We start from the raw sequence: 13,705 nt of genomic DNA, 5'->3' as shown, positions 1-13,705 counted from the left end.
AAATAAATGAATGTGTTATTTTAGTGGAACAGAAATTAATAAAATATAAATGAAAAATAAAATTAAAATAATTACAGTCTTTTATATAACATAATATGAATCAGTAATAGTATCTTAGAAATGTTAGAAATTAATACATTTTTCGTAATAATATAATTATTTAATATTAATTTAATTTAGTATTTTTTGCCTTCAGTCATTTGACTGGTTTGATGCAGCTCTCTAAGATTCCATACCTAGTGCCAGTTGTTTCATTTAGGTATACTCCCTACATTGTACATCCCTAAAAATTTGTTTTACATATTCCAAACGTTGCCTGAATGCACAATTTTCCCCATTTATCTGTCCCTCCAATTTCAAAGCAACTATTCCAGGATGACTTAACATGTGGCCTACAAGTCCTGTCTCTTCTTTTAATTATATTTTTGCAAATGCTTCTTTTTTCATCAGTTTGCCACATTTCCTCTTCATTTGTCACTATATCCACCTATCTGCTTTTTAACATTCTCCTAAGCACACATTTCAAAAGCTTCTAATCTTTTCTTCTCAGGTACTCCAATCATTCAAGTTTCACTTCCATATAATGCTACGCTCAAAACGTGTTCTTTCAAAAATGTTTTCCTGATGTTTAAATCAATTTTTTATGTTAGTAAATTATATTTCTGACTGAGCTCATTTCTCCTGTGCTATTTGGCATTTTATATTGCTCCTGCTTCATCCATCTTTAGTAATTCTACTTCCCAAATAACAAAATTCTTTTACTTCCATAATAATTTCTTTTCCTATTTTTATATTCAGTGGTCTATCTACATTATTTCTATTACATTTCATTATTTTCATTTTTTCTTATTTATTTTCATGCAGTAGTTCTTGCATAGGACTTCATCCATGCCATTCATTGTTTCTTCTAAATCTTTTTTACTCTCAGTTAGAATTATTATATCATTAGCAAATCGTAGCATCTTTATCTTTTCACCTTGCACTGTTACTCTGGGTCTAAATTGTTCTTTAACATCATTAACTGCTAGTTCTTTGTAAAAATTAAAAAGTAATGGGGATAGGGAACATCCTTGTCAGACTCCCTTTTTTATTACGGCTTCTTTCTTATGTTCTATGATTATTACTGTTGCAGTTTTGTTCCTGTAAATGTTAGCAATTGTTCTTCTATGTCTATACTCGAACCCTACATTTTTTTAAATTCTGAATATTTTATTCCAGTCTACATTATCAAATGCCTTTTCTAAGTGTATAAATGCCATGTATGTTGATTTGTTTTTCTGTAATCTTCCTTCTGTCATTAATCTGAGCACTAAAATTGCTTCCCTAGCCCCTATACTTTTCCTAAAACCAAATCGGTCTTCTCCTAACACTTCCTCCACTCTTCTCTCAATTCTTCTGTACAGAATTCTACTTAAGATTTTTGATGCATGAGTAGTTAAACTAATTGTTCTGTGTTCTTTACATTTAATCTATCTATCGCTTCCTCACCTACACTGCACAGTAATTTTCCAGGTATCCTGTCTATCCCAGAAGCCTTTCTGCCATTCAGATCTTTAATGCTCTATTAAATTCACATCTCAGTATTATATCTCCCTTTTCATTCTCTTCGACTTCCTCTTATTTCTCTATAACACCAGTTTCTAATTTATTTCCTCCGTATAACTCTTCAATATATTCCACCCAACTGTTGATCTTTTCTTTCCCATTATAAATAAGTGTACCATCTTTATTTAACATATTAGCTTTTAATTTATGTACCACAAAATTCTCCTTAACTTTCCTGTATGCTCCATCTATATTTTCTACCTTATCGTATTTACTCGGACCTCTTGCGATGTATCCTCAAATATCTTTTTTATTTCCTCTTACTCAAGCTTCTCTAAATTCCACCGATTCATCTAACACCTTTTCTTCAAGTTTTTAAACCCCCATCTACATTTCATTATCACTAAATTATGGTTGCTATCAATGTCTGCCGCAGGATATACTTTGCAGTCAACGAGTTGATTTCTAAATCTTTATTTAACCATGATATAATCTATCTAATACCTTGCAGTATCACCATCTTTTTCCATGTGTATATTCTTCTATTATGATTTTTTAACTGGCTGTTGGCAATTATTAAATTATACTTCATGCAAAACTCAATAAGTCGATCCCTTCTTTCATTACTTTTGCCCAGTCCGTATTCACCCACAATATTTCCTTCCTTGCCTTTTTCAATGCTTGCATTCCAATCTCCAACTATTATTAAATTTTCATCCCCTTCTATGTATTTAATTGCTTCGTCAGTTTCTTTGTGTACAAACTCTTATTCATCGTCATCATGGGTACTTGTAGGCATATAGACATTATCAATCGTTGTCAGCTTAGTTTTGAGTTTATGCTGATTATGATTTGATTGCTAAGCTTTTTGAAATACTCTACTCTCTTCCTTATCTTCTTGTTCATTATGACTCCTACGTCTAGGTGCCCTTTATTTGACTCTGAGTTAAAATCATCTCACCAAAAGTCGTTTTCCTCTTCCCACCGAACCTTGCTAATTCCTACTACATCTACATTTAACCTATCCATTTCTCTCTTTAAATTTTCTAGCCTACCAACTCTTTTTAGACTTCTAACATACATAACATGCTCCGACTCGTAGAATGTTATTTTTTAATTTTCTGGTGACCCCTTCTCTAGTAGTCCCCACCCGAGATCTGAACGGGGAACTCTGGAATATTTTATCAAGGAAGGTGCCTCCATCTTTATTACATGAAAATGCAGAGAGCTACATTTTCTTTAAAAAAAAATAGCCATAGTTTTCAATTGCTTTCAGCTGCGCAGTATTCGGAAAATTGGGTGATGTTGATATATTTAAATCGTCCTGACTTACGCCCTTAACAACTACTGAAAGAGCTGCTGTCCTCTTTCAGGAGTCATTTCTTAGTCTGGTTCTTAACAGATACCTCTCTGATATGGTTGCACCTTCAGTCCAGCTACTCTGTATCACTGAGCACTCAAGTCCCCTCACCATTGGCAAGGTCTCATGATTCATAGAGACAGAATTTAGTAGTTAATGAAATTTATTACTGCTTTATAAGATTAAAATGTAGATTTAATAAAGAAGAAAATGATCTTAATATTATTAAGCAATTATGGAACTAAAATTTTTGGATATTAAAGGATCAGTGCATATTCTTCATGTGTAGAAGGTTGACGATTTGAGGTGTGGCCAGATATATTTAATGCTATATATTACAATATATATACAATATACAATATATATACAATATACAATATATATACAATATACACTCTTTTTGTTTTGCCTAAGTTTACTTCTGCAAATTTAAGAATTTCCTTTTTAACATTCTCCCATTCTTCTTCTATATTTTCTACCTTATCGTATTTACTCAGACCTCTTGCGATGTCCTCCTCAAAAATCTTCTTACCTCCTCTTCCTCAAGCTTCTCTAAATTCCACCGATTCATCTGACACCTTTTCTTTAGGTTTTTAAACCCCAATCTACATTTCATTATCACCAAATTATAGTCGCTATCAATGTCTGCTCCAGGGTAAGTTTTGCAGTCAACGAGATGATTTCTAAATCTTTGCTTAACCATGATATAATCTATCTATATGGTAACTGTAGTTATTGAGAATGACTAGCGCTATATTTGGCAATGACCTAATATATTTATTTTATATAATTGTATTTCACTTCCAGGTTATTATAATAATAAAAAACTATCTTCATTTACACAAACATCTATTACATCATATTAATGAATTATATACTAATAATAGTAAAACAATTTTTTAAACATTATAATTGATTAACTTAAGACTTGTTTCTTGTATCACCTTGCCTACTATTGAAATTATGGAATCTAATAAATTTATTGTCAGTATGACCAATTTGCAAGCAGAAATAAATATAAAAAAGATAATAAGTTAATATTTGATGTTTTTTTTTTTAATCACAGTAAAAATTGTGAACTTTTATCATAAGAACAATCTACATACTACTAAATATACTACTTATATTATCACTAACATTATAAATCAGTAACATTATTTAAACCATTTTATTTTATTTCCTCCTTCCAAATATAACCTTTTTAGTTGAAGTATTTATTCTTTTCCAATAACTACAGGCCAATATTCAATTAATAGCTATCCTATATATATTTTTTTTTTGTGATGAGAAATTAATTGTGTAGCATGTGAAAAATACAAAGCCTAAAGAAAATAAACCTAAAACCTTCCAGGTGAAAGACAGAAAGACTACCAATCCATTACAGAGATTGGCTGAGTAGGATTATGAAAAATAAGTTAAATAATAACAATTAAATTAAACTTTTTGTGTGAAGGGTCCATAAAAGTTGTTTTATATTTTTATTAAAAATCATCTTAAACTATTTATTGAAAATATACCAGTAAAAATGTAACAATAAATTAATAAATTAATAAGCGTCTATATAGTGTTTTAAAATGTGTAAACACTTTCAAAAATTTATATTACAAAAACATTGTTAATAGAAATTAAATTAAAAATTAACTGTAAATAATTAATTAAATAGTAAATAGAAATTTTTAATTTTACATAGGATTCTGGTAAGCCATCATAATCCAAATAAGTAGGTTTTTAAATTTTGAATTTATATTTTTTCTAAAAATTATTATTTAAAAAAAAAAAAACACTGTACACATCTGTAAGGTTGATGAAAAACATTTTATACATTTAAATCATCAATTTTTTTATAAATTTTATTAAAATTATGGTTCAAAATTAAATACAGTTTAATACATGATAATGTCAACTTTACATAATATTTTAAATAATGAGTTTAATATTTCAACTCATTATTTCATTATGTTATATTATAATAGCATAAATATTATAATAATATTCTTAAATTTAATTTCTTATAAAAAAAAAAATTGTTGGAATCACAAATATAAATATACCAAAATATTCTGTTGTCCGTGTTTATGATATGAACCAAAAATTTCAGATGTATAAGTTTCACTCATACTAAAACATTTTTCTAGTACACATAGATTATTGATTTTATCATGATTAGTATTAATATAAACTAACAGACAAAATCACAAATACAATAATACCAATGGAAAATTATACACACATACAAAAAATACCCTAACCTGCTAGAATAGTACAATATACCCACAGATAACATTCAATACCATAAACAAACTAGGAGCAATTCAAATGCAATGGAAAATTATACACACATACAAAAAATACCCTAACCTACTAGAATGTAGAAAATACTCACAGATAACATTCAATACCATAAACAAACTAGGTGCAATTCAAATGCAATATATTGCATCATTTACATTCTATGTGAATTCTTAATTAAAAAATCATCATTCAACTTCAAATGAATCACAATGCAAGCAAATAAACAATGCTGTGGTTAATAATAAGCAAACAGTGTTGCTAAAAATGTTTTTTTTTTAATTTCAAACACAACTGAATTCTATTAAAGAAAAACATTCTAGAGCCATTAGCAAGAAAAAAAATTAACTACAAAGGTATTTTGATTATTAAACAAACATTATATATATATATATATATTGATTTATATATTTTTTCCCTTTTCACTAATTGTACTTATAAATAAATAGAAATAATTAACTAAAAAATAATACAGGATAATTTCACTTTGGAAAGGCTTAATCAAAAGCAAAAAACTAGTTTAAACAAGGCTTTTTAGCTTAATATTCTTTGAATAAATCTCATTAACTGAAGGAGAAGCTTTTTTTAATATAAGCTAATCATTTACTTTAAACTTGAGATCTTATCATTTATTTTTTTGTTTAAAATTATTATTTTTTAAATACAGATAGAAACAATTTTTTATTAAGCATTTTATAAGAACTAATCTTTCTGTTTTTTCTTCTTTCAGTTTTATTTATTTTTATTAATTCTCCTATACTTGCTAAGAATGATTGTTTAATAATCAAAATCAACTTCCACTTTTAGTTTATTTTTGTACGGTACTAACTATAACTGTAGTATATACTATTACTTGTATAGAAGAGTGTATGGAATCTATTTCTTTTGATGCATGCTGTTGAGTGAGAAATGATTATAACATTTACAGGTTCACGTTGATTTGAATAATATAAAACAAGTAGTATAAGATTAGGCAATAAGAATAAAATATAGTAAAACAATTGGTAACTCCTATATTTATTCAGAATAAATCTATATTTTAATATTAATACTTATTGCTCTCTACTTAATTGGCTGCAATTCTAAAAAAACTATTTTTTATTAATAAAAAAGTATAAAGAAGACATTTTAAAAACCAAAATGAGTAAATGTAAAGAAATTTCATTTACTTATATTTAAAAACTTAGAAATACTCATCCAATAAATCACAAATGACCTACTACATTTAATTTTAAAATGTAATTAAAAAAAAAAAAAAAAAAAATCTGCAAGCATAAACAAATATAAAAATACTAATCTTTATAGTTATGATAATTTCATAACTAAAGACATACAATTAACTAATTTTTTATGAACAATTTTGTAATAATAAACAATCAAATACTTACTTTCCATAGCAAAAACAATAAAAGAATATCGGTCTTGTTACTAAGAAGACTTTGCAACTACAAAAGTCACTCAATAACGATAATAAATTAAGAAATAAATTAATTAAATGGATCTTTCAATTAGAACAGTTTTAACTGCATTACATCAATAAAACAATTCCATCTAATGTACCATTATTAAAATTAATAATAAAATAACACTTAAGTAATACAACGTTAGTGTAATATCACTGCATGCTGTAACATTACCGACTGACTAACTATACCAAAGCAGTCAATGCCACATTAGTTATACATTTAGAAAAATAACAATAAGAAAAACAATTTCATTAAGTTTAATCTATATAATTTACACATATATTTATTAAAGAGCTTATCGATAGATCATTTAAATATTATTGAATGACTTAATAACACAGTCAACTATGTTAAATTTGATATCCTATCTGCTATTATACACTGCCTAGGCGCAGCACTGTCAAAGCATACACAGTCTATAATTATGGAATAAACTCTTCAGAAACACACATGATATTGATTAATGTAATAGTCACACCTTATTTATATAATCTATAAATGATAAAATTGCTATACCTCAACCATATATTGGCTATTAGCAATCAGACAATGGCACTATACAAAAAATTCATATAAGGAACATAAAATTTTACAGTTAAAATATCCTAAATGAATCTTAAAATGATTAAAACTTCAAATAATATTTTCAGCAAGAAATATTATTACCCAGGATGCATAATGCCTGAAGCAGGCCATTCTTGTGGAAATTCTTTTGTGGTAGATCATAATCTACCACAATCATGGTCTTCCTCATTTATTCACCTATTTTTATTATCCCTTCTTCCCTGTTTTGGATTCAATAAAAAATATAAGTCAGATTCAGTTAAGTCCATGCTAAGGATACTAAGGAGATTTATCCTTGGTATGATTTGATGGGGGGGGCTGCCTGTAGACAGAACAGTTTGAGGACTTTTGTTTCCAGTCTGGTGGCTGACCACCAAAAGATTGATTTCAAAACATACCTAACACCTGAAGTGAATATTGAATTAAACTACAAGTTCTAATCTCTCCTACATTAACATACAAATAGATAGTAAAAATGTGAAAATAATGCAGTCAGGGCAAGTCAGGATAGGTTATTGTAGATCAAAATTTATCCACCCATACATATACTAAACCAAAGGTAAGAAACTAATGTCTATTAGTTTTATTACTAACTTTTTTTTCAACAAAGAATACTTCAACTGACGTACTTATTAATATTATTTTTCCCTACTGTGTTGAAGCAATAATATGTTGTTTCACAATAGTACATACATTGGTTGCTTTGCAGTGTCTACCTTAGTCTTTCTTATAGCTGTGTTGCTTGTAAAGTATTTGACGTACAAGAAGCACCACTCAGTATTACTTTTTCTGAAAGTAATAATGAATAACTCCCTGTAGGGAATAAACTAAAAGTGTAACTTAGAGGTGAATATTACCTGCATTTTAATGGTCTTGGGTTGATTATAAGCAACATATATTCAGATTGGTGAATAATTAGGTTTGCTATTACATAATTTAGATTTGTTAATAATTATATCTTTAGATGCTTAATTAAGCTTCAGACTGCGGGTACACTGTTTTCAGGTGTGGCTGGTAACTGTAATGTTTTTATTTAAGTACCAAGTTCATAAAGTCCAGATAATTGTTAAAGTATTAAATCAATTTTTATTGCCAGTTTTATTATTAGTTTTTAAAAGTTTGTTTTACAACAGTCCACAAAATGTTTGCTAGTTCTTTCATTAATTTCTGTGTCTTAATTCATTTTTTAATATATCCAATCTAATTCAGTTAATACATAATTTTATTTTACTTTTGTTAATCACTTTTGGTTAGAATTTTGTTTGCTCTGAAGCAATCATTAATCACCAAAGTCTTGGGATATCATGAAAGTGAAACTCAAAAGAATAGTACTATTTCATATTTAGTCACTTCATAAATATTTAACAACCATCAAATAAATATGTAGGATGATTTATGTAGATATTGCATTGAGGCAATAATATAACTTTTCTTACTTGAATTACTTAAATTACACTACCTAATGTAAATGCTTCTAAAGGAACAGATATATGGTTTCATCAATAACCTTCTATTGGTTTAATTTAAATGGAAGTGGGTGGCTTAAATAGATAATTTTATCAGCTTTAGAGACTGCAGGGTTAATAAAGAAGCTTTCACACAGAGAAGTGTGTTTAATTATAGCACATGTTAACTTTTCACCTTTTTTATTCTTGATCAATCATTGGCCAATCTATGTTAAACACCTAGTGGAAGGTTTTTTTTACACATTTACTGGGTTACAAAAGAAACAAATGTATACATGCAAAGAAAGGCAATACTTATATTGGAAATAAGAAGACTCACTGACCAAAATTAAGAAGGGTATTTTTTGAATAAACTGATGTCTTAATCATTGTCAACATTCATTGACAAATGTTAGTAATTTTCAGTAAAAGCTATCAAAGGTTTATAGCTGAAAATGGGAAAATAGGCAGTGAAGTTTCAAATAAAAATTATATTAACATTTTTAATAAAAATTTTATTTCAAAAACTGAGAGATCTTGGAATTTTTAATTTATAATCTTCATTAAAAGAAATTTGACTGTATGGAATACAAATGTATATTAAAGAGACTAATTTTAATTTATAATCAGCAAATCGGTAATAAAAAAGTACTTTCAGGTCAAGAGTACTTTCAGTCAATTTTTAAAAATAATTTTGTACAATAAAATTCACTATTCATTCAACACTGTACATCTTTGCTACAGTCATAAAATTCCCAAGAAATGAGGATCCACTGACAAGAATAGGCCCTTACTGCCATTTTATTTTATGTAAAAAAAAAACTTATAAAACTAAACGAGGGTGTAATTTCTTTAGATTAAAAGGGGTATTAAAAGTACTTTTAATTACCGATTTGATGGTTATTAATAAGAACAACTTTTTAAAATTCTTTCAATCAATATATATATAAACTATAATAATAAATAACCCATAGAACATAACATAAAAAAGCTGCAACACAAAAATAAACAGCACATCAAGCAACAATGACAAAAAATATGGAGAAAAATACTATTTATTAATAAAAAAATACCTTTTATCATTCCTAATGTCACTTTGTTAGGACTTTTTCTTCTAACACTCATTTTTGTTTATTTTTACTTTTAATGATCTATTTTCAAATAATTATTATCGTATTTTTTTGACGATTTATCGATTATCGAATAAAATAAACATTCTGAAAATCCAGTTTTAATTTAAAGAAAAGAAAACAAGTAAATTATTTAGTATAATATAAATTTAAATAGATTATTCGGATATTTTTAAAAATAAATTTATTTTTTTAATTTCCACATGTACTTAATTAATTGAAAAAAAAACAATCAATAGATTTATTGAACTTAACTTTTTTATGGGAAAGTAAAGTACATCACCTGCGTCCTTCCAGATTCAAGTACCATAGTACCAACCCTTATAACTTTCAGAAGCAATAATAATAACCTGAATGAACTAACCTTGCTTACTTTTCCATCTGTTAGAATGTTTTATTTAATTTTTTTTTTACACTCCGAAATCAAATTTCTAACACAGCACTACAAATAGCAATTTAAATATTATTTGACCATATTTAGATTTCTTATAATTAACCGATTACTAATGCTACCTCTTCATATAACCTTGAATATTAATCCTTGATCATGCTATTTGTCATGTAAAACCTAACTCTATGTTTAAAAACATAACATATTCACTCATAACCCGTAATTAAAACAGTAAATGATTTATAATATGTATAAAAAAATTCATTCAAGATAATTCAAAAATTTCCTAGTGACACTTAACAAATACATTATTTTATAAGCTCTACTTAAAAAATTTTTTTACTGGACCAGTTTTTATATTCTTACATCAATATATGTATTTTAAAAATAACATTTTTTAGAAGTGCATTTTACAGATTATTGTAAAATTCTGTCAGAAAACCACATCATCTCTGTTAGAAAAAAAGTTTATTGTAATTAAAAAATTACAATAAATTATTGAAATTTTACATTAAAAAAAATTATTTATCTTAGAAAAGTAATAGTTAAAAACCATTCAATATTATTGTTGCATTAAGTTTTACAATATTTTTTTTTAAAAAAGATAGGAGTGCTACTATAATATATGAGAGAAAAAATATATTAATAAAGATTAGACATCTCAACATAAAAATAGTTAATTTTCTTTTCAGCTAATTAATTCAATGCACATAACTGTAATACATCACGACAGAATGAGGAATGACTCATCATACCTTAGGAAATAATGTACAGCAATTCAAATATAACAAAGTTAGTTTTTAAGTTATTTAAAAAATATATATATATATATATATTTAAATAAATATGAATGTCAAAAAGGTCAATATTTTAAAAATAAATTAAACTTTAATTACATAATACTGTCATCTCTTGATAACTTAATTATCTTAATAGAATTTAGCCATTAGTATGACATTTAAGAATAAAAATGTATTTTAAGTATATAAAAGATAATTTTATGGTAATTAAAACATAAAAGGAAAAGAATATATACAGAACTTAAATGTAAGAAAAGAAAAGTTATTTATACAATCTGTACAATCGAATCATCTACTCTTTTTAAGAGTAAAAGAAGAAGCAAAAAAGGATAATATTTTTCAACTTGAATATGGGTCTTAGATAAGACAGTAAATAGAATCCTTTAAAACTAAATGATCCACAACACTTAGAATGACTTGGAGAGCAGTGTCCTGAAAAGTAGGAGGTGTGATATAAAATGTTAATGGCCAATGTCGTGTTTTAAAATCCAGATGGCATAGATTTACTAAAGTTAAATAATACTACGTGAAATTTTACTACCTGCCATCAAAATTTTACATTAGAAAACTGTTCATAACACATGATGCCGTTCTAAATTTGCTTAAAAGAAGGAGTATTTTTTGTTTTTCTGTGCGAAAAAACTTTTGTGTTAGCACAAAGTAAGCAATATGAAAACTGAGGGAAAAATTTGAGAATGAAGTAATAATACAGTATTCAAGTAGAGAATATGTTAAACCTGATGAAAATGTTTCTATGGAGAAGGAAGAATGAGTTACACGAAAAACTGAATGCCATAAATTGATGCTTGAAGAGAAATTCAGTTTAAAAATAAATAAAACTAAAACAACCACAATGAAATAAGATAAAATTTGGTTATTTACGTAGCAAACATTCAAATAAAGAACAAAGTAATAAAGTATGACAGGCAGCAAAAGCACACTGGCACATGCAAGGTGCTTAAATATGAAAAAAAATAGTCTGCTCCCATCAAATCTAAAAATTAGAAAGAAATTCTTAAAAATATCTAAAAGTAGGGTAGTTTTGTTTCAGTAAAACAGGTTAAGAGAATAAAGAGAGGGCTTTGAAAAGTGGTTATAGAAGGATGTTGAAAATAAGGTGAGCTGATAGAATGAAAATAAATATGTCATAAGATGAATTTCAGAAAAATTAAGTTTGAGGGAGAATATTATTAAATAAGACAGATTAGGCTGGTGGAAGATATATTAACCCTAGACAACTAATGCATGTAAAATTTATGTGTATGGGTGATGATCAGGAGGGTGGGGAGTACTGTTATTCACAGATATCCCCACCCTCCCAGCTATGCTTTGTAGTGTTCTGTAGTGTTTCCATGTTTCAAGTGCCTGACGTTGCTATTTATATTTTTTCATCACTTTGTCCAGAAAGAAGGTACATAAAACTTACGTGTAGTTACTAATTAAGGTATTTTAGTATACGTATTATTTATGTAGAGTTAGCAATAAGTGCTGCTCTGGTCGTATGTAAATTTTATGTACAGTTAATATTAACGTATAATTTACTAAACGTTTTTCTGTTTTTATTCCAGTCAGAATGGAGAAAACTTATGATCCAGAGGAAATCCTTCAGTTATTAAAAGAACTATCTGATGAGGAGGGGGAAGGCATGGAAGACATCCTTGAAGTAGAAGAATTGGAGCCTGATGATGACATGGATGAGAATCCCGACTACCTACCAAACAAGGAGGAATTAGAAGATCAAGCTGAGATAGAAATTAAAAACACTGAATCTGAGCCTATCCAAAAAAGAAAAAATCCCAAAGTGAACCACACTTACAGGATGTTTCAAATGATTTATTGGTGACTGCAAATGATGATGAACTTATTGGAAAAAGCTACATATGGAAGACAATCAGTGCCCCTTGGAGGGGCAAAACCAAGAAACAAAATATTATTTATAGACAACCAGGATCAACCTCTCAAGCTAAAGATACCATGCAGCCAAAAGAGTGCTTCAAGTTTTTTTTAGACAATAAAATAATGGATACGTTTGATCTTCATACAAATGAAGAAATTAGTTTATAAACAAATAACTATGCCAACAAGAATAATTCCACTTTGAAGGACACAAACCTGGAAGAAATACATGCACTAATCGGACTCCTCATTTTATCTGCGGCTTTGAAAGACAACCACCTGACAACAGATATATTGTTTCATGATTCTTATGGTTCCAGACGCTGTAAGTCAACAATGTCCAAAGTGGGGTTCAACTTTTTGATAAACTGTGTTCGATTTGATGACAAGAGATCAAGGCCTGAGAGACAAAAACTTAAAAAACTTGCACCTATTAAAAAATAAGTAAAATAATTGTTGCAAGTCATATACATCAGGGTCGTACCTAACAATACATGAACAGTTGGTGGGATTCTGAGGGTGTTGTCCCTTTCGAAAGTATATCTCATCAAAACCGAACAGATGTGGCATTAAGCTCATTATCATGTGTGTCAATTTAATGAAGTATGTCATTGATGCAATGCCATATCTCAGCAAAGATACAGTACCTTCTGGAATTCCAGTGGCAGATTTCTTTGTCAAAAAGTTGACAAAATCTGTAAAGGGGAGTGATTGTAACATAACTCTTGACAATTGGTTCACAAGTGTGTCGCTTGTCCATAAACTTTTGCAGGAACATCAACTCACAATAATTGGCACTATAAAAAGGAACAAAAGAAA

General features: G+C 27.8%; 1 protein-coding gene across 5 annotated transcripts in view; it reads right to left on the bottom strand.

Annotated features, from left to right (window-relative positions):
- LOC142330127 (testis-expressed protein 2-like) overlaps positions 1 to 13,705 on the bottom strand; it is a 115,296-nt gene that overhangs the window by 64,611 nt on the left and 36,980 nt on the right. Inside the window, exon 3 of one of the 5 annotated variants that reach the window (XM_075375210.1) lies at positions 9,743 to 9,886. The exons of 3 other annotated variants lie outside the window; for them this stretch is intronic. In XM_075375210.1, coding sequence (XP_075231325.1) covers positions 9,743 to 9,794 — 52 coding nt within the window. In that variant the 5' untranslated portion in view covers positions 9,795 to 9,886. Of the gene's footprint in view, positions 1 to 6,582; positions 6,828 to 9,742; positions 9,887 to 13,705 lie in introns of those variants that run through there. One more of the 5 variants, XM_075375215.1, reaches the window with a different exon arrangement.

This window comes from Lycorma delicatula, chromosome 9 (genome assembly GCF_047948215.1).
Source record: "Lycorma delicatula isolate Av1 chromosome 9, ASM4794821v1, whole genome shotgun sequence".
In the NCBI taxonomy this organism is placed as follows: Eukaryota; Metazoa; Arthropoda; class Insecta; order Hemiptera; family Fulgoridae; genus Lycorma; species Lycorma delicatula.
Note: the sequence above shows the minus strand (reverse complement) of the source record. Positions and strands in the feature narration are given on the sequence as shown.